Source organism: Aquarana catesbeiana, linkage group LG13 (assembly GCF_042186555.1).
Source record: "Aquarana catesbeiana isolate 2022-GZ linkage group LG13, ASM4218655v1, whole genome shotgun sequence".
Lineage (NCBI taxonomy): Eukaryota > Metazoa > Chordata > Amphibia > Anura > Ranidae > Aquarana > Aquarana catesbeiana.
The window spans coordinates 225,200,815-225,222,086 of record NC_133336.1 but is presented as its reverse complement, the minus strand read 5'-3'; the positions used below and the strand labels follow the sequence as shown (position 1 = coordinate 225,222,086).

The following is a 21,272-nucleotide window of genomic DNA, read 5'->3' as shown; positions in this document are numbered from 1 at the left end:
CACATTGTATTTACATTGGTCATTATCATCCATGTAAGGCTACAGGAGGCTGAGCCGACCTGCACTGGGTTGGGATGTTCTGTATGGTGATAGTGTCCTTCTCTCTGTCTTTAGACTTTTTAGAAAACTTTTAGAAACTTTTAGAAAATTTCCCACATTTTGTCATGTTACAACCAAAAAGGTAAATGTATTTTATTGGGATTTTATGTGATAGACCAACGCAAAGTGGCACATAATTGTGAAGTGGAAGGAAAATGATAAAATGATACAAATAAATATGTGAAAAGTGTGGGGGAGGGACATTTGTATGGCGCCCCCCTGAGTCAATACTTTGTAGAACCCCCTTTCTCTACAAGTCTTTTTGGGGATGTCTCTACCAGCTTTGCACATCTAGAGAGGGACATTTTTGCCCATTCTTCTTTGTAAAATATCTCAAGCTCTGTCAGATTGGATGGAGAGCGTCTGTGAACAGCAATTTTCAAGTCTTGCCACAGATTCTCAATGAGATTTAGGTCTGGACTGTGACTGGGCCATTCTAACACATGAATATGCTTTGATCTAAACCATTCCATTGTAGCTCTGATGTTTCGGGTCGTTGTCCTGCTGGAAGGTGACCCTCCACCCCAGTCTCAAGTCTTTTGCAGACTCTAACAGGTTTTCTTCTAAGATTGTCCTGTATTTGGCTCCATCCATCTTCTCATCAACTCTGACCAGCTTCCCTGTCCCTGCTGAAGAAAAACATCCCCACCACATGATACTGCCACCACCATGTTTCACGGTGGGGATGGTGTGGTCAGGGTGATGTGCAGTGTTAGTTTTCCGCCATACATAGCGTTTTGCTTTTAGGCCAAAAAGTTGAATTTTGATCTCATCTGACCAGAGGACCTTCTTCCACATGTTTGCTGTGTCCTCCACATGGCTTCTCACAAACTGCAAACAGGACTTCTTATGACTTTCTTTCACCAATGTCTTTCTTCTTGTCACTCTTCCATAAAGGACAGATTTGTGGAGAACACGACTAATAGTTGTCCTGTGGACAGATTCTCCCACCTGAGCTGTGGATCTCTGCAGCTCCTCCAGAGTTACCATGGACCTCTTGGCTCTTCTCTGATGAATGCTCTCCTTGTCCGGCCGGTCAGTTTAGGTGGACGGCCATGCCTTGGTAGGTTTGCAGTTGTGCCATACTCTTCCCATTTTCTGATGATGGATTGAACAGAGCTCCGTGAGATGTTCAAAGCTTGGGATATTTTTTTATAACCTAACCCTGCTTTATACTTCTCCACAACTTTATCCCTGACCTGTCTGGTGTGTTCCTTGGCCTTCATGATGCTGTTTGTTCACTAAGGTTCTCTAAGAAACCTCTGAGGGCTTCACAGAACAGCTGTATTTATACTGAGATTAAATGACACACAGGTGGACTCTATTTAATATTTAGGTGACTTCTGAAGGCAATTGATTCCACTAGATTTTAGTTGGGGGTATCAGAGTAAAGGGGGCTGAATACAAATGCCCCCCACACTTTTCACATATTTATTTGTATCATTTTCCTTCCACTTCACAATTATGTGCCACTTTATGTTGGTCTATCACATAAAATCCCAATAAATACATTTACGTTTTTAGTTGTAACATGACAGCATATGGAGCATTTTCAAGGGGTATGAATACTTTTTCCAGGCACTGTAATTACCCAGGATCCATTGCATGTCAAATTTATACTCAGTACATTTGTGTAAAGACATTGGTCGGGTCTTATTTTTCCAATAATGGACAATGAACTCGCTGACACCCCCCCCCCCCCACCCGCCTGTGTGTTGTGCATATTATTGCACCTTCTACCCCGCTGTGTACGCATCATGGCGGCCCTCCAACCGTCGCCCGGCGAGTCGCCCTGCGCTGTGGGCGAGATATATTTATATCTGTTTACTCTCAGTGTGTATTTCCAGCTGCATCCAGCCTGTAATTTACCATCCCAGGAACGATCAGGAATTTTAATAACAATGTCAGTGACCTTTAACACCCCGCCGCAGACCCCGAGACACCCCCCCCCAGCCCACTGCCAGTGTTCCCTCTCTAAGTTTAACTCCAGTGAAAATTGAGCATTTAACACGGAACACGTCTGCTCTACAGCCAAAGTTTATCCGTCACCAAACAGCGGCAAGATTTAAAAAACGGTCGCATTTAGCTAGCGGTCATCCTCGTTTAACGAAGGCTCTGTGCGTTTTAGAGTGCGTTAATGCCTTACACAGCTGTGAATGGGTGCTTTACCAATACCGAGAAGGTCGCTGCCCGCGATTTGCCGTTATTTCAAATGGCGGGCAGAATCGCGGCGATCCCTATCATTTCCAATGGCACCGTGATTGCGTCGCGATTTTGCCGTGATTCGTTTGGGCGTTGGGCGACAATCGCAGTAAAATCGTGCAAAACGGAATCGCGGGGACGCCTGTGGCCCAATAGAAGATCTTGTGCGCGATTTTACTGCAATTCATCGGGGGCGACAATTGCAGCAAAATCGTGCCACGATTGGGGGGTTCCATTGGAAGCGATGGGGATCGTACGGGCATCCCGTGATTTACCGCTTTTTGAAATTGCGGGCAGAATGGCGCCGATCCTGCCCACAATTCGGAATGCCAAGATGTGAACTGAGCCCCATCAACACGGGGGCATTTCACCACCCAGAAGGCACCTGTAGCGCACGCAGCCTGTCAAAATCAAAGACAGGCTGAAATACACGGCGGTTATACGCCCATCTGAGCGATATTCGCAATCATGGCGTCCGGGGACATAAGCCCCCAAGCACGTAATTTCTATGTAATAATAAATACAATAAATGAATACTATGTAATAATAAATAATATGTCATAATAAAGAAATACAATAAATGAATACTATGTAATAATAAATAAAGACAATAAATGAATACTATGAAATAATGAATAAATACTATGTAATAATAAATACTATGTAATAATAAATACTATGTAATAATAAATACAATAAATGAATACTATGTAATAATAAATAATATGTCATAATAAAAAAATACAATAAAGGAATACTATGTAATAATAAATAAAGACAATAAATAAATACTATTTAAAAATAAATAAATAACCCCTAACCACTTAACGGTTAGCATAGGTGTGCACCGAAAAATAGGTTATAAGGCAATTTGACTTAATATTGCGTTGGAATATAGTACGTTGTTGTTGCGTTGGACAGAACTTCGGATGTGAGTGAACTCTTCATTTTGAATAGCGTTGGGATTTCTTTGCTGTCTGGGGAGAGTCATCCTCTCTAGTTGTCCTGGTGTCACCTAGACAGGAAGAGACAGAAAATCCAAAACGCTAGTTGTCACCAGAACAGGCAGTGAAGGGGACACCTGTTCTGGTGACAAGTGACCCCACTTTTCAGAGATTCTTCTTACATCCTGTTGTGTCCCTGGGACAGGAAGTGAGGGGGATCTTCCAATGGGGACACCTGTTCTGGTGACAAGTGACCCCGCTTTTCAGAGATTTCTTCTTACATCCTGTTGTGTCCCTGGGACAGGAAGTGAGGGGGATCTTCCAATAGGGGCACCTGTTCTGGTGGCAAGAGGCCCTACTTTTTTAGAGTTTACTTCTTATATCCTGTTGTGTCCCTGGGGCAGAAAGTGAGGGGGATCTTCCAATGGGGACACCTGTTCTGGTGACAAGAGACCCCGCTTTTCAGAGATTTCTTCTTACATCCTGTTGTGTCCCTGAGACAGGAAGTGAGGGAGATCTTCCAATGGGGACACCTGTTCTGGTGACAAGAGACCCCACTTTTCAGAGATTTCTTCTTACATCCTGTTGTGTCCCTGGGACAGGAAGTGAAAGGAAATCTCTCTGTTGGGGACACAGGCAGGAAAAGAGTCAAACCCCTGCTACTCTCATCTAAAACTGAAACAGAGGTTTTGGCTGTAGATACAATGTAATAAATAGTCTTTATTTCTATTAATGATATGACATTGGATTGTATTATATTATAATATTTTTCTGTATTATTTTTCTGTTTATAGTTTACTTTATTTGTTACTTTGTATCTGTAATGTAATAAAACAAAAATAAAATGTATAAAGTTAGAGGAGACATTATGTCACGGGGCGTAATCGCACCCCCGGCTCTGACTCACCACGGCGTGCAACCGGCTGACATGTCAGTAACGTGTCCCTTAGGCTGCAGTCACACTTTAGCGTTCCGTGAAAGCGCATAAAAGTGCGCCACTTTTTTAAAACGCATGAAAAACACCCGTCATGCTTTAGTTGTCTTTCATTGTAAGTGTTACCCTAAGTACAGCAAAAAAAGCACGACTGACGTGGCGAAACAAAGTTCAAAGCTCGACGCTCAGACTGCATTCATACTGCGGCTTTCTGAATCGCAGGCAGATTTGCCGCAACTCTGCGAGCGATTTCAAAGCGGTGAATCGTGAATGACAAATCCGCATTTGAGATGCCATTCATTTGAATAAATTGTGCTGCAATCGCGTCAACCGGCATCACGTGAAGCACGTCACCCCCAGAAAAAGTTCAGGAGCTACTTTTGGCGTGACATGCTTCACGCTATGGGGGTTCCCGCGATTGCAGAGCAATTTCTCATGTGACAGTCGCGGCAGAACCGCACCGTGCTTTTACGTGCCATTCAAATGAATGGCACCTCAAATGTGCGTTCTGCGATTTTGTTATTCACACCTCGGCGCTTTGAAATCGATGTGTGTTAAAATGTTACACGTGTCCACAAAACGCCAAATGTGAATGTATTATATATATTTATATTATATTTTATATATATATATATATATATATATATATATATATATAACATTTTTTTTTTGCTGCTCTATGAGCGACAAACGTACCAAAGTAGCTCATGTAACTTCTTTAGCATCGAGCTTGGTGCGTTTTTTTATTGCACATTTTGCTACATTTATTGCGCTTTTTTTTTTTTCTTGCATTAGTTGCCCTTCTTTTTTTTTTTTTTTTGCTGCATTTGGGGTACCACCAACAACGAATGGCAATGCAAACGCGACAGGCGTTTTTCCTGAGTTTCGAAAATGCAGGTGAAATAGCACGCTTTTTACGCGCATTCATGAATTGCTTAAAATCATGCTGGATGGTTGTCAGCCCGCCCCCAACAGTGATAGGCGGAGCCTGGTGGGCGGAGTCAGCTTCTGGCTCCTAATATGTCTGCTCTGCTCCTGCACACCTGGGAGTTTTGGATGTCTCCGCCCCACCTTTGTACGTTCTGGCTCCACCCCTCACTGATTTTTTACAAAGTAAAGGTCAGCCAGCATGCTGGGAAATACTAATTGACATCCCATATGTACAGTATCTCACAAAAGTAAGTACACCCCTCAGTCACATTCTTGTAAATCTTTTCTTCTCTCTTTTCATGTGACAACACTGAAGAAATGACACTTGTCTACAATGTAAAGTAGTGAGTGTACAGCTTGTATAACAGTGTAAATTTGCTGTCCCCTCAAAATAACTCAACACACAGCCATTAATGTCTAAACCGCTGGCAACAAAAGTCAGTACACCCCTAAGTGAAAATCTCCAAATTGGGCCCAGTTAGCCATTTTCCCTCCCCGGTGTCATGTGACTCGTTAGTGTTACAAGGTCTCAGGTGTGAATGGGGAGCAGGTGTGTTAAATTTGGTGTTATCGCTCTCACTCTCTCATACTGGTCACTGGAAGTTCAACATGGCACCTCATGGCAAAGAACTCTCTGAGGATCTGAAAAAAAAGAATTGTTGCTCTACATAAAGATGGCCTAGGCTATAAGAAGATTGCCAAGACCCTGAAACTGAGCTGCAGCACGGTGGCCAAGACCATACAGCGGTATAACAGGACAGGTTCCACTCAGAACAGGCCTCACCATGGTCCACCAAAGAAGTTGAGGTCACGTGATCAGCGTCATATCCAGAGGTTGTCTTTGGGAAATAGACGTATGAGTGCTGCCAGCATTGCTGCAGAGGTTGTAGGGGTGGGGGGTCAGCCTGTCAGTGTTCAGACCATACGCCGCACACTGCATCAAATTAGTCTGCATGGCTGTCATCCCAGAAGGAAGCCTCTTCTAAAGATGATGTACAAGAAAGTCCGCAAACAGTTTGCTGAAGACAAGCAGACTAAGGACATGGATTACTGGAACCATGTCCTGTGGTCTGATGAGACCAAGATAAATTTATTTGGTTCAGATGGTGACAAGCGTGTGTGGGGGCAACCAGGTGAGGAGTACAAAGACAAGTGTGTCTTGTCTACAGTCAAGCATGGTGGTGGGAGTGTCATGGTCTGGGGCTGCATGAGTGCTGCCGGCACTGGGGAGCTACAGATCATTGAGGGAACCATGAATGCCAACATGTACTGTGATATACTGAAGCAGAGCATGATCCCCTCCCTTCAGAGACTGGGCCGCAGGGCAGTATTCCAACATGATAATGACCCCAAACACCCCTCCAAGACCACCACTGCCTTGCTAAAGAAGCTGAGGAGAAAAGTGATGGACTGGCCAAGCATGTCTCCAGACCTAAACCCTATTGATCATCTGTGGGACATCCTCAAACAGAAGGTGGAGGAGCACAAGGTCTCTAACATCCACCAGCTCTGTGATGTCATCATGGAGGAGGGGAAGAGAACTCCAGTGACAACCTGTGAAGCTCTGGTGACCTCCATGTCCAAGAGGGTTAAGGCAGTGCTGGAAAATAATGGTGGCCACACAAAATATTGACTAATTGGGCCCAATTTGGACATTTTCACTTAGGGGTGTACTGACTTTTGTTGCCAGCGGTTTAGACATTAATGGCTGTGTGTTGAGTTATTTTGAGGGGACAGCAAATTTACACTGTTATACAAGCTGTACACTCACTACTTTACATTGTAGACAAGTGTCATTTCTTCAGTGTTGTCACATGAAAAGATAGAAGAAAAGATTTACAATAATCGGAGGGGTGTACTTACTTTTGTCAGATACTGTATATAATACAAATATTACTGTAAAGCCTCCCTGCTTCTGTATGTTAAAGGATCTCTCCACCCAGAACTGATATTTCAGTGTTGGGTGGTGGTGGTGGGGGGGGGGTTATAGCGCCCTCTATTGATCTCTCCTTCCCTCTTCCAGGCCTGGTGACAGCGTTCAACATCGACGCGAAGCGCCCTCAGGTGTTCCGCGGCCCGGAGGAGGCTCAATTCGGCTACGCGGTTCTCCAGCATGAAGCCGGCGGACAGAAATGGTAAGCCGGTCCTCCGGGACTTTCCACATTCTCATAAACTTGCCCAAGAAAAAGCTTCAGTGCTGGTTTCCTGGCTGTCATTCTGATGATCTGGCTTTATATATGGAATCTCTGACCACACTCCAGATCCAATCTTCTAATGTGGTGGGTGGGTGAGACAGAAAGTATTGAAGCCAGAGGATCACCATGACAGGACTGACCATTTAAAGGGATCCTGCCCTTATTGCCCCTTTTTTAGGTGCCTGGCTCCCATACTGACTTCAATACGTTGAGTCTCCCCAAGTCGGGACTTTTCTCTGGCTTTCCTCATCTGCATCCTTTGTTGTGCTGACAGTATTGAAGCCTGAGGACCAGCATGGGTGAACACCAAGGGAGCCTGTCATTGGACGATCGGGTGTTCACTGAGTTTGTAGAGCCTGCCGTTTCCGTCTACTATAAATGCTGTCTGCCTGACAGTCATGGTAATCCTCTGGCTTCAGTGCTCTCTGAGATACAGAAATCCCGTGGATCAGGGGCTCACTCCAATTTCAATGGCTGCATGCTTGTTTAGGGGGGCAGAAAACGCATGGAGTTCAGAAACAGCCAGGAAACCGGCATCTTCAGAAGGAGGTCAACAATGGCAGCTCAGCTTTTCTTTAAAGGGGGCCGACAAGGTCAAGAATAAGGGGGGGCTGCTGTTATGGAGGTCTCCATCTGAAAATGCTGTTCGCCAAGCTGCCATGCCGATCCTCTGGCTTCCGTGTTTTGAGCGAGCTTCTCGCAATTAGAAGCTGCAGCAAATCAGATGGAACCCGCCTCATTTCCTGTCTGGAGGACGTCCAGCATTATCTAGGCCTTTCCTCCACAGGATAACTGTCTCTGTTCATCAGAGCTGGGATGGGGGGAGCAGAAGGGGCATGTGCCCCAGACTCAGTGCCCTGGACTGACTGTTCCTAGCTCTGCCCCTTTCATTAGAGCTAGGACAGGGGGCGCAGAAGGAACATGTGCCCCAGACTCAGTGCCATAGCCTAACTGTCCCTGGCCCCGTCCCTTTCATCAGAGCTAGGACAAGGGGGGGCAGAAGGGACACGTGCCCCAGACTTAGTGCCACAGACTGACTGTTCCTGGCCCTGCCCCTTTCATCAGAGCTAGGACAAGCGGGGCAGAAGGGACACGTGCCACAGATTGACTGTCCCTGGCCCCACCCCTTTCATTAGAGCTGGGTCAAGGGGGGAACAGAAGGGAAATGTGCCCCAGTGTCTGTGCCACAGCCTGACTGTCTGTGGCCTTACCCCTTTTATCAGAGCTAGGACGGGGGGCAGAAGGGGCATGTGCCCCAGACTCAGTGCCATAGCCTGACCGTCCCTGGCCCCGTCCCTTTCATCAGAGCTAGGACGGGGGGGGGCAGAAGGGACACATACCCCAGACTCAGTTCCACAGACTGACTGTCCCTGACCCCACCCCTTTCATTAGAGCTGGGTCAAGGGGGGGAGCAGAAGGGGCACATGCCCCAGAGTCTGTGCCACAGCCTGTCTGTGGCCCCACCCCTTTCATCAGAGCTAGGACAGGGGGGCAGAAGGAGCATGTGCCCTAGACTCAGTGCCACAGACTGACTGTTCCTGGCCCTGCCCCTTTCATCAGAGCTAGGACGGGGGGGGCAGAAGGGACACATACCCCAGACTCAGTTCCACAGACTGACTGTCCCTGACCCCACCCCTTTCATTAGAGCTGGGTCAAGGGGGGGAGCAGAAGGGGCACATGCCCCAGAGTCTGTGCCACAGCCTGTCTGTGGCCCCACCCCTTTCATCAGAGCTAGGACAGGGGGGCAGAAGGAGCATGTGCCCTAGACTCAGTGCCACAGACTGACTGTTCCTGGCCCTGCCCCTTTCATCAGAGCTAGGACAAGGGGGGGGCAGAAGGGACACATACCCCAGACTCAGTTCCACAGACTGACTGTCCCTGACCCCACCCCTTTCATTAGAGCTGGGTCAAGGGGGGGAGCAGAAGGGGCACATGCCTGAGAGTCTGTGCCACAGCCTGTGTGTGGCCCCACCCCTTTCATCAGAGCTAGGACAGGGGGGCAGAAGGAGCATGTGCCCTAGACTCAGTGCCACAGACTGACTGTTCCTAGCCCTGTCCCTTTCATCAGAGCTGGGACAGGAGGGGCAGAAGGGTCTTGTGCCCCAGACTCAGTGCCATAGCCTGACTGTCCCTGGCCCCACCCCTTTCATTAGAATTAGGACAAGGGGGGCAGAAGGGACATGTGCCCCAGACTCAGTGGCACAGACTAACGTTCCCTGGCCCCGCCCTTTTCATTAGAGCTGGGACAAGGGGGGTGGGGCAGAAGGGACACATGCCCCAGACTTAGTGCCACAGACTGACTTCCCTGGCACCGCCCCTTTCATTCACTGCATTTCAGTTCTTTCAATCATGGCGGTTCAGCATCGCATGTGGGCGTTATCTATGTAAATACAGCCTGCCTAGGAACACCCCCTCCTCCAGACTGACCCCGCCCCATCAAGGGATTTTGATATTTGCATAACTCCTCCTACTGCTTACATCAGGACTGGGGGCTCCGGAGAGGAGTACTGAGGCCGGGTGCTGTGATGTTATCAGTAAGCTATGTACAGCCCCCTGCCGTTCCTCCCACCAGCCATGATCTGCCTGCATTGCATAGAGAAGCATAGAGACCCAGTGATGATGTCATAGGATGTAAAATAAGGTATGTAATGAAATTGAAAAGCTTTATTTATAAATGTCATTATCATATTGATGGGGGGGGGAACCAGACACAGACGCTGAACATTTTGTTGCGTCTGTCTAGAAAAAGAACATTTTGATTGGTGGGATCGCCCACCTCTGGACCAGCTGATGTCTCCTGTACGGGGGTCACCTGTGACTCCTTCTCAGCACATTCCCTCTTCTCACGGTCGCCCACGCGTTCTCATCGGACGCAGCGATCTCTGGAAAAGACGTTTCCCCTTTTACAAGCCGGTGTTGTGTTTCACCTCCCCCGACAGACGCTACTGCCAGGGGCTCGTCATTATCCGGGTCACATCCCAGATCCCACGGATGGGAAGTGGAGCGCCCCCCCCCCCGGGGGGACATATACATAGGTGTCCGATGTACGCCAACAATAAAGAGAACCTGTCAGGGCGGAAATGAGGGAGACGATTTTCCTGGCCGTCATCCTCATCCTCGCTTAGTGAATATCTGACCCGTCCTACCAATGCGAGTCTACCAGTCAGACATGACTGATCGAAAACAATGGACTGTCTATGGGAGGTTTTATCTCAGCAGCTGTACATCAAATTGCAGGATATCTTCCATATGGATTGATTATCTGGGGGGAAAAAAGAGTGAACAGGTCGCAGCTGCACACCGACCTCCCTCCTGGGTCAGAGGTCAATATTAGGGTTAGGATTAGGGTTATGGGTTAATATTAAAGTTAGGAATTAATATTAGTGTTAGGGGTTAATATTAGGGTTAGGAATTAATATTAGGGTTAGGAATTAATATTAGGGTTAGGATTAGTGTTAGGGGTCAGGATTAGTGTTAGGGGTCAATATTAGGATTAGGAGTTTTTTGAAGCATTTGTATACGTGCTTTTTGTACAGCATTTTTAAAGCGTTTTTTAGCTTTGTTTTTTTTTAATTATTAGCCAATAGAGAATAATAGCATCTGTTTCATCATTTATTGCTAGGTTTTCAGCTTTTTCATTTTTATTAATTATTTATTATTTTTTATTTTTTTTTACTTTTTTTAAGGGGTTATGGGTCAGGGTTTTATGGTTATGGTTTAATTTATTTAATTTACTTATTTACTTAATTTTATGTATTTATTTTGTTAGGTTAGGGGGTGGAATTAGGGTTTGGCGCTAGGGTCAATATTAGGATTAGGAAGTAATATTAGGGTTAAGGGGGTTAGGATTAGGGTTAGGGGATAATATTAGGGTTAGGGGATAATATTAGGGTTAGGGCTCAATATTAGAGTTAGGGGGTAGGATTAGGGTTATGGGTCAATATTAGGGTTAGGGGTTAGGATTAGGGTTAGGAGTCAATATTAGAGTTAGGGTTAGGGGTTAAGATTAGGGTTAGGGGTCAATATTGTGGTTAGGGCTCAATATTTGAGTTAGGGGTTAGGTTAATATTAGGGTTAGGGGCCAATATTAGGTTTAGGAGTTAATATTAGAGGTAGGGGTTAGGATTAGGGTTAGGGGTTAATATTAAGGTTAGAGGTCAATATTAGGGTTAGGGCTCAATATTTGAGTTAGGGGTTAGGTTAATATTAGGGTTTGGGGTAATATTAGGGTTAGGGGCCAATATTAAGGTTAAGAGTCAATATTAGGGTTTGGGGTCAATATTAGGGATATATGGCAAATTTAAGGGTTAGGGGTCAATATTAGGGTTAGGTTTTTTTATTTATTTAATATTATTTATTTATTTTTCATTATTATTTATTTTTTATTTAATTATTGCATTTGAGCAGAAAAAAAGCTCAAAAACGCACAAAAACAAAAATGAAAATGCACAAATCTGCCCGATTTGATTTACAAGAAAACCTCCAGAACTTTTTCGCTCTTCAGGTGTTTGGTGTCAGGTGATTGGACGGGAGATGTGATTCGTCTCCACAGAGAATAATTGATTTTTTTCTCCTCCAGCGTTTTGGACCTTCGATCCTCCAGCTACAAAATGCTGCGTTGTAATTGGAGCCTAAAAGATCCCTAAGGATTGGCTCAGGGGTTTTATCTCAGCAGCTGTAGATGAGGGAGAGATCTGACTGAAGGAAAGTCTATAGATGTGTACGTTATAATACAGCGATGGAAATACGGAACAGCAAAAGTTCTGATCGCTGGGCTGGCACTCGGGGATGGTTTTATGGTGGAGGATCGGGGGGACGCGGTACAGGCGGAGTTCCTATCTCTGGTATGGCCATTGAAGGTTTAATGAGGGGGCCATGCTGTGTTTGGTGTATCCAGAGGAAGGTGGGAGGACGGAACGCGTAGACGCCGCGCCGGAGGCCACTGAGGAAGTCATTAGAGGCGAGTGAAGTGAAGCCAGGAATTGTCTGAGTCACAGTTCTAACATTTTACTGAAAGTAACTTTCCATGTGACTTCCACGCTTTGCTGTTCCATATTTCCAGAAGCCCATTATATGTGCAGATTTATAGATCCGTCTTGTAGGAGCTTTCACTGCATTAAAGAGGACCGGTCATTATCCTCACAGGTGTCTCACTATACAGAGGGAGGACACGTTTCCTGAAATGATCCAAGTGCTATCATTAGGAAGCTGATCTGGTGCTCCGGTGACTTTGCCTAGGCTGAGATGATGTCATCAGTCTGCTGCAGGCAGGATGAAGCATTCCCCCAGTCTCCCCTCCCCCAGTGATCAGACTGTACATTGTAACTCTGTAGTAGGCAGGAAGAAGCAATTTCTTTAGTCACCCCTCCCCTCAGTGATCATTCTGCTGCAGGCAGGAGGAAGCATTTCCTCATTCTCTCCTCCCACAGTGGTCAGTCTGCTGCAGGCAGGAGGAAGCATTTCCTCAGTCTCCCCTCCCCCAGTGGTCAGTCTGCTGCAGGCAGGGGGAAGCATTTCCTCAGTCTCCCCTCCCCCAGTGGTCAGTCTGCTGCAGGCAGTGGGAAGCATTTCCTCAGTCTCCCCTCCCCCCCAGTGGTCAGTCTGATGCAGGCAGGGGGAAGCATTTCCTCATTCTCTCTTCCCACAGTGATCAGTCTGCTTCAGGCAGGAGAAAGCATTTCCTCAGTCTCCCCTCCCTCAGTGGTCAGTCTGCTGCAGGCAGGGGGAAGCATTTCCTCAGTCTCCCCTCCCCCAGTGGTCAGTCTGCTGCAGGCAGGGGGAAGCATTTTCTCAGTCTCCCCTCCCCCAGTGGTCAGTCTGCTGCAGGCAGGGGGAAGCATTTCCTCATTCTCTCCTCCCACAGGGGTCAGTCTGCTGCAGGCAGGAGAAAACATTTCCTCAGTCTCCTCTCCCCCAGTGATCAGACTGTACATTGTAACTTTGTAGCAAGGTGAGAGACTGCAGCAGGGGCTGATCTGTGTCAAACATTTGTGAATACAGCCAAGAACTACGCAGGCAGCAGGATTAACATGATTGTGTCATCTCTGAGTTCAGGGAGTAGATGGTGATGCTGGATGATGCCTGAAAAAAGATGGCGCCATCCGTTGAAGGCTTTGTCAGTTGGAGTGCTGTGATCTCTGTACCTGGAAGGGTCACACTGACACATTACTGAGCAATGCTGATGACAGGTCCACTTTAGGCAGTGCAGTCATCATCAGTGCTTAACGCCTGCAGAGATAAGGCAGATAAGGAAGGTAGATAAGGCAGACTGGTTAGTTAAGACGCCATGAATGATGGAAATGCAGCCAGTGTGTTCCCAGCCCCGCCCACTACAGCTCTCAGAGAGGAGAACATAAGGAGATGTGGCCCCCGCCTAGGAGCACCATGAAAATCCTGCTGAATCTGGATGCTATATGAGCTCAGGTGACTGACTGATAGATACTCTTCATTGCCCGGAGTTACCCTTTAATTTTCCTTTTTCTTGCCATATAGGGTGCTGGTTGGGGCCCCGTGGGACGGGCCGAACGGCAGCAGGCAGGGAGATGTCTATCGATGTACCGTCGGCTCCCACAGCAACTCCTCCTGTGCTAAGGTCAACCTAGGTAAGTCCCATTAAGCCACCATTTCCGGCTCAGAAAAGCCACTTAGGCTGTCTGTCCCCTCCTGTGCTGTTGATCCCTTTTTTTGTAGGTGTCACCGGCACAGAAAGTGAGGTTAAATCTCCCCAATGGGGACACAGACAGATATAGCCTTGTTTGTAAAGGGTGGGTGAGGTAGCACCTGGACAGTGGTAGGTGATCCGCAGGCAGTTTGACTGATGGAGGGCCCCCCCAGGTGGGTCTCTTCGGGTGTGGAAGAGTGATGGTGGTGGGTGAGGGGCACCAGAAATTCTTGAAAATGTCATCTTGTTAAGGGTAATATTGTCTATAATAGTTCATAAAAATAAAAGACGACGCGTTTCAGGGGATGAAGGCTCCTCCTTCTTCAGGGCTCCTAATGTCATTGGTGAGTCCCAAGGACTGAGGGTTTTGTGTCACTCTCATCTCCTGATCAGTGCCGGGACTGGGACCGCCTGTTATTGCCAATGAACGTGGCTCAGTGTTTGGGCATTACAAAGAGGTCAGGTATCCCCAGCGGCAGTACCCACCTGAGTCCGGGTATGCTGTGTCCTTATTGTACCCAGTGCCTCCAAGTATGCTCCCAGTCCACGTGTCATCTACTGACTCTAGTGCACCCAGTGCCTCCAAGTATATTCCCAGTCCAAACATCATCTACTGACTCCAGTGTGCCCAGTGTCTCCAAGTATGCGCCCAGTCCACGTGTTACCTACTGACTCCAGTGTGCCCCATACCTTCAAGTACTCTCTTAGTCCATGTATCATCTACTGACTCCAGTGGCTCCAAGTACTCTCTCAATCCATGTATCAACCAGTGACTCCAGTGCACCCAGTGCCTCCAAGTATATTCCCAGTCCATGTGTCATCCACTGACTCCAGTGTGCCCAGTGCCTCCAAGTACTGTATATTCTCAGTCAAAATATCATCTACTGACTCCAGTGCACCCAGTGCCTCCAAGTATATTCCCAGTCCAAGCATCAGCTACTGACTCCAGTGCACCCAGTGCCTCCAAATGCTCCCCCAGTCCACGTATCATCTACTGACTCCAATGCGCCCAGTGCTTCCAAGTATGCTCCCTGTCCACGTGTCCTCTACCGACTCCAGTGTGCCCAGTGGTTCCAAGTACTCTCCCAGTCCACGTATCATCTACTGACTCCAGTACCTCCAAGCATGCTACCAGTCCATGAATCATCTACTGACTCCAGTGCACCCAGTTCCTCCAAGTATGCTCCCAGTCCACCTGTCATCTACTGACTCCAGTGCACCCAGTTCCTCCAAGTATGCTCCTAGTCCACCTGTCATCTTCTGACTCCAGTGCACCCAGTTCCTCCAAGTATGCTCCCAGTCCACCTGTCATCTACTGACTCCAGTGCACCCAGTTCCTCCAAGTATGCTCCTAGTCCACCTGTCATCTACTGACTCCAGTGCACCCAGTGCCTCCAGGTATGCTCCCAGTCCACCTGTCATCTACTGACTTCAGGGCACCCAGTTCCTCCAAGTATGCTCCTAGTCCACCTGGCATCTTCTGACTCCAGTGCACCCAGTGCCTCCAGGTATGCTCCCAGTCCACCTGGCATCTACTGACTGTAGCGCCCAGTTCCTCCTCATTTACTGACTCCAGTGCCTCCAAGTACACTCCCAGTCCACATATCATCTGCTGATTCAAGTGCACCCAGTGTCTCCAAGTATGCTCCCTGTTCACCTGTCATCTACTGACTCCAGTGCACCCAGTGTCTCCAAGTATGCTCCCTGTTCACCTGTCATCTAGTGTCATAGACTCCAGTCCCTATGGCTTATGGCTATAACATTAAGAGCCCTGATGAAGGAGGAGCCCAAATCCCTGAAACGTGTTGGTTATTTTTGTTCTGATCTTTTATATGACTTTAAACACAATATTACCCTTTAATCATCTGAAGTTTATGATACCCTTTCTATATAACCTACCAGAAATAAAAGCCTTCCCCACTCTATCCTAAACTACAAGATGACTTTACCCGGACTTAGGCTTTTGGGTTGGGTGCTTTGGAGGGGCCCTCACTTCTAATCCCATCTCTTACTTTCCTTCCTATCATGTCTTGTGTTGGCCATGTCCCCAGGTGAACAGGCTCTGCGGAACGTCTCCAAGCACATGAGGAACATGCATTTCGGGATGTCGCTGACCCAGGACGCACATGGCGGGTTTGTGGTAAGACTCTTCGTATATAACACCAGCTCCCGAGCTGTATAGTAGTAAACCTAGACCTAGTTCAGGTTCACAGCTCTAGAGCTTACATCCTGAGATTCAGAAAAAAGCTGCTTCAATCACAAGCTTCTCACACAGGTGTTTTTTTTTTTTAGCCCACAGTGCGATGTGCGAAATCAAAAGTGAACCAAAAAAGTATATGTGAACACATATACAGTCCATCCGGAAAATATTCACAGCGCTTCACCTTTTCCACATTTTGTTATGTTACAGCCTTATTCCAAAATTGATTCAATCCATTATTTTCCTCAAAATTCTACAAACAATTCCCCATAAGGCTCGGTTCACACTACCGCGACTTGGGATCAGACTTGTCAGACTTCAAGTCGCCCCAAGTCGCTTGACATCAGAAATTGCATTCAAGTTAATGAGAGCCGTCTTAATGTAAGCTACTGAAGTTGCTCCGACTTCAGAAAAGGTTCCTGTCTACTTCAATCCGACTTCTAGGCGACTTGTACCCATTGATTTCAATGGAAGTCGCCTCCAAAGTCGGATCGTGTCTTAACTGAAGCAACAATACAGGAAGAGAAGATGGTTTTCTCAAGCAAACCCCTCCCTCCCCCCCTCCCTCCCACAGAGCTGATTGTTGTTTGATTGGCCACTGGAAAGTCGCCTGTCCTGGAGGTGACTTGAAGTCGCCTTGTAAGTCGCCCCAAGTCGCGCTGTGGTGTCGCCCTCAGGTCGTGTCCAGGTCGCCTCGCAAAGTCACGGCCAGAGTCGTGTTGCTCCTGTGTGAACCGAGCCTAAGGACAACGTCAAAGAAATTTGTTTGAAATCTTTGCAAATTTATTAGAAATAAAAAAAAAAATCCCATGTACAGAAATATCACAGCTTTTGCTCAACACTTTGGTGACGCTCCTTTGGCACCATTTACAGCCTCAAGACTTTTTAAGTATGATGCTACAAGTTTGGCACACCTATTTTTGGGCAGTTTCTCCCGTTCTTCTTTGCAGGACCTCTCAAGCTCCATCAGGTTGGATCGGAAGCATTGGTGCACAGCCATTATTTTGAGATCTCTCCAGAGATGTTCAAGTCTGGGCTCTGGCTGGGCCACTCAAGGACATTCACAGAGTTATCCCGTAGCCCCTCCTTTGTTATCTTGGCTGTGTGCTTAGGGTCGTTGTCCTGTTGGAAGATGAACCTTTGCCCCAGTTTGAGGTCCAGAGAGCTCTGGAGCAGGTTTTCATCAAGGAGGTCTCTGTACATTGCTGCATTCATCTTTCCCTCGATCCTGACTAGTCTCCCAGTTCCTGCCCCTGAAAAACATCCTCACAGCATGATGCTGCCACCACCATGCTTCACTGTAGGGATGGTATTGGCCAGGTGACGAACGGTGTCTGGTTTCCTCCAAACATGACGCTTGCCATTCAGGCCAAAGAGTTCAATCTTTGTTTCATCAGACCAGAGAATTTTGTTTTTCCTGTTCTGAGAGTCCTTCAGGTGCCTTCTGGCAAACTCCAGGTGGGCTGTTGTGCCTTTTACTGAGGAATGTCTTCCGTCTGGCTACTCTACCATACAGGTCTGATTGGAGTGCTGCAGAGATGGTTGTTCTTCTGGTAGGTTCTCCTCTCTCCACAAAGAAACGCTGGAGCTCTGTCAGAGTGACCATCGGGTTCTTGGTCACCTCACTGGCTAAGGCCCTTCTCCCCCTTTTTGCTCAGTTTGGCTGGGCAACCCCCTCTAGGAAGAGTCCTGGTGGTTCCAAAATTCTTCCATTTACAGATGATGGAGGCCACTGTGCTCATTGGGACCTTCAATGCTGCAGACATTTTTCTGTACCCTTCCCCCGATTTATGTCTCCACACAATCCTTTCTCCGAGGTCTATAGACCATTCCTTGGACTTCATGGCTTGGTTTGTGCTCTGACATGCACTGTTACCTGTGGGACCTTATATAGACATGGGTGTGTCTTTCCAAATCACGTCCAATCAACTGAATTTACCACAGGTGGACTCCAATCAAGTGGTAGAAACATCTCAAGGATGATCAGTGGAAACAGGAGGCACCTGAGCTCAATATTTAGTGTCATGGCAAAGGCTGTGATACTTCTGTACATGGGAAGAGCCTGTGATACTTATGTACATGGGAGGAGCCTGTGATACATATGTACGTGGGAGGAGTCTGTGATACTTATGTACATGGGAGGAGTCTGTGATACTTATGTACATGGGAGGAGTCTGTGATACTTATGTACATGGGAGGAGTTTGTGATACTTATGTACATGGGAGGAGCCTGTGATACTTATGTACATGGGAGGAGTCTGTGATACTTATGTACATGGGAGGAGCCTGTGATACTTATGTACATGGGAGGAGTCTGTGATACTTATGTACATGGGAGGAGCCTGTGATACTTATGTACATGGGAGGAGTCTGTGATACTTATGTACATGGGAGGAGTTTGTGATACTTATGTACATGGGAGGAGCCTGTGATACTTATGTACATGGGAGGAGTCTGTGATACTTATGTACATGGGAGGAGCCTGTGATACTTATGTACATGGGAGGAGTCTGTGATACTTACGTACATGGGAGGAGTTTGTGATACTTATGTACATGGGAGGAGCCTGTGATACTTATGTACATGGGAGGAGTCTGTGATACTTATGTACATGGGTGGAGCCTGTGATACTTATGTACATGGGAGGAGTCTGTGATACTTATGTACATGGGAGGAGCCTGTGATACTTATGTACATGGGAGGAGCCTGTGATACTTATGTACATGGGAGGAGCCTGTGATACTTATGTACATGGGAGGAGTCTGTGACACTTATGTACACGGGAGGAGCCTGTGATACTTATGTACATGGGAGGAGTCTGTGACACTTATGTACATGGGAGGAGCCTGTGATACTTATGTACATGGGAGGAGTCTGTGACACTTATGTACATGGGAGGAGCCTGTGACACTTATGTACATGGGAGGAGCCTGTAAAACTTATGTACATGGGAGGAGCCTGTGATACTTGTGTACATGGGATTTTTTCCTTTTTTATTTTTAATAAATTTGCAAAGATTTCAAACAAACTACTTTCATGTTGTCATTATGGGGATTGTTAGTAGGATTTTGATGAAAATATTTGAATCCACTTTTTAGAATAAGGCTGTAACATAACAAATTGTGGAAAAAGTGAAGCTCTGTGAGTACTTTCCAGATACACTGTAGTCCCCTCGCAAGGTTTCTTCCTGACCCCCCGCGGTGCAAGACACCCATCGGGGACAAGCTTCCCACACAGGGGTCTTGCTTCTCACACAGACCCCCTTGATTAGAATATAACCTCCAATGTGGTTATTCGTGTCGTTTTTCTTTCTCGGGTGGAGACGGTGAGGGCGTTCACGTGTTGTTCCAAAACGCCTGCTTAGGGGGTTAACGTGAGGGCGGTGGGGCGGTCAGAAGAGGGGGAAGAGCATTTTTGTGGTCAAATGAAAGCATGCCCGCTCTTCGCTGCCATCTAGAGCCAAAACAAGCATTCCCCTGACTGCGGGCAGAACAGGTAAGACTTCCGCTGAGCCCCGGGTAAACAACGCGCAGCCAGCACATTGCGAAATAACGGCATCAGCTCTTTTCCACCGCGGCTCCACCACCGGGTCACACATCCTCCAGGATCGGCTAAAAAAAAAAATGTTAAAAGGTGAAATATGTGAACACTGCATACCCCACTGCTTGGAGTTTGGGTGTTTCAGGGGTAAAAAAAAACATTCTTGTGACTATCTCTGTGTCACAGAACGAGACGGAAAAATTCCTGCGTGCCGCAATAGAAGCCGAACTTGTGTTCTGTTCTTATTTTAACATTACCTTACTTTGTGTTTTAACCCTTTCTGCTCTCCTAACTACCCCCCCCCACCCCCCACCCCATGAACCAAAACAAATTTTATGTTTCTTCCTTGGCAATAACTTTGTCACTGTGTAAAATAACGTCAAACATATATTGTTATCTCCCGTCTGATCAATGTTTATAAACATTGTTACTTCGTATCTCTCTATCTCCTGTCTGATCAATGTTTATAAACAATGTTACTTTGTATCTCTCTATCTCCTGTTTGATCAATGTTTATAAACAATGTTACTTTGTATCGCTCTATCTCTGTCTGATTAATGTCTATAAACAGTGTTACTTTGTTTCTCTCTATCTCCCTTATGATCAATGTTTATAAACAATGTTACTTTGTATCTCTCTGTCTCCTGTCTGATCAATGTTTATAAACAATGTTACTTTGTATCTCTCTGTCTCCTGTCTGATCAATGTTTATAAACAATGTTACTTTGTATCTCTCTATCTCCCATCTGATCCAAACCAAAACGAATTTTATGTTTCTGCCTCGGGTCTGATTATTTGGCAATAACTTTGTCACTGTGTAAAATAACGTACAACATATATTGCTTATCTCCATCTCCCATCTGATCAATGTTTATAAACAGTGTTACTTTGTATTTCTCTATCTCCCGTCTGATCAGTGTTTATAAACAATGTTACTTTGTATCTATCTCCCGTCTGATCAATGTTTATAAACAATTTCACTTCCAGCAGGAAGCAGAGCCATAATATGTAATAAACAAATATTGTATTACTCAGATATTAAAAATAACACATATAAAATGATGTACATTTCTGTACACTTTTATCTCACATTATCCTGCACTCTGCACATGGATCTGATCATCGGTGCCTTTCCTCCTTCTCTTCTCTTCATCATCAGCCCCAGAAAACAACCCTCAGCTGCATTCATGGCAACATAGGCTTCTCATAGGGCACTATTAACATGCAGAAAAGCCTGATGATAGAAAGCTATGGAGTTAAGAACAGAGTTTCGATGTGTGGACTTTGTCAGGTGTAGTAGATCCCTGACGAGGTCTTTCAGACAAGGTGGTACTTTGTTGCACATTTATTACTATTTGTGATTGTGTGTTTATTGTCTTCCAGGCCTGCGCCCCGCTCTGGTCTCAGGAGTGCGGCTCCTCCATGTACAGTACCGGGATCTGTGCCAGCGTTGATGCCTCTTTCAGACCCACCGGGACCATTGCACCCACCGCACAACGTGAGTCACCCTGCGTGGTGCCCAGGCTCTATGATGCTATTGGACTGTGCTGCCACTTTAAGTATTAGG

The 21,272-nt window shown here is 46.5% G+C and overlaps 1 protein-coding gene across 1 annotated transcript in view; it reads left to right on the top strand.

Annotated features, from left to right (window-relative positions):
* Nucleotides 1-21,272, top strand: part of ITGA10 (integrin subunit alpha 10) — an 81,629-nt gene that overhangs the window by 8,637 nt on the left and 51,720 nt on the right. Inside the window, exons 2-5 of the mRNA XM_073609332.1 lie at nt 7,133-7,244; nt 13,797-13,906; nt 16,017-16,105; nt 21,089-21,203. Of these exons, the coding sequence (XP_073465433.1) occupies nt 7,133-7,244; nt 13,797-13,906; nt 16,017-16,105; nt 21,089-21,203 (426 nt within the window). The remainder of the gene's footprint in view (nt 1-7,132; nt 7,245-13,796; nt 13,907-16,016; nt 16,106-21,088; nt 21,204-21,272) is intronic.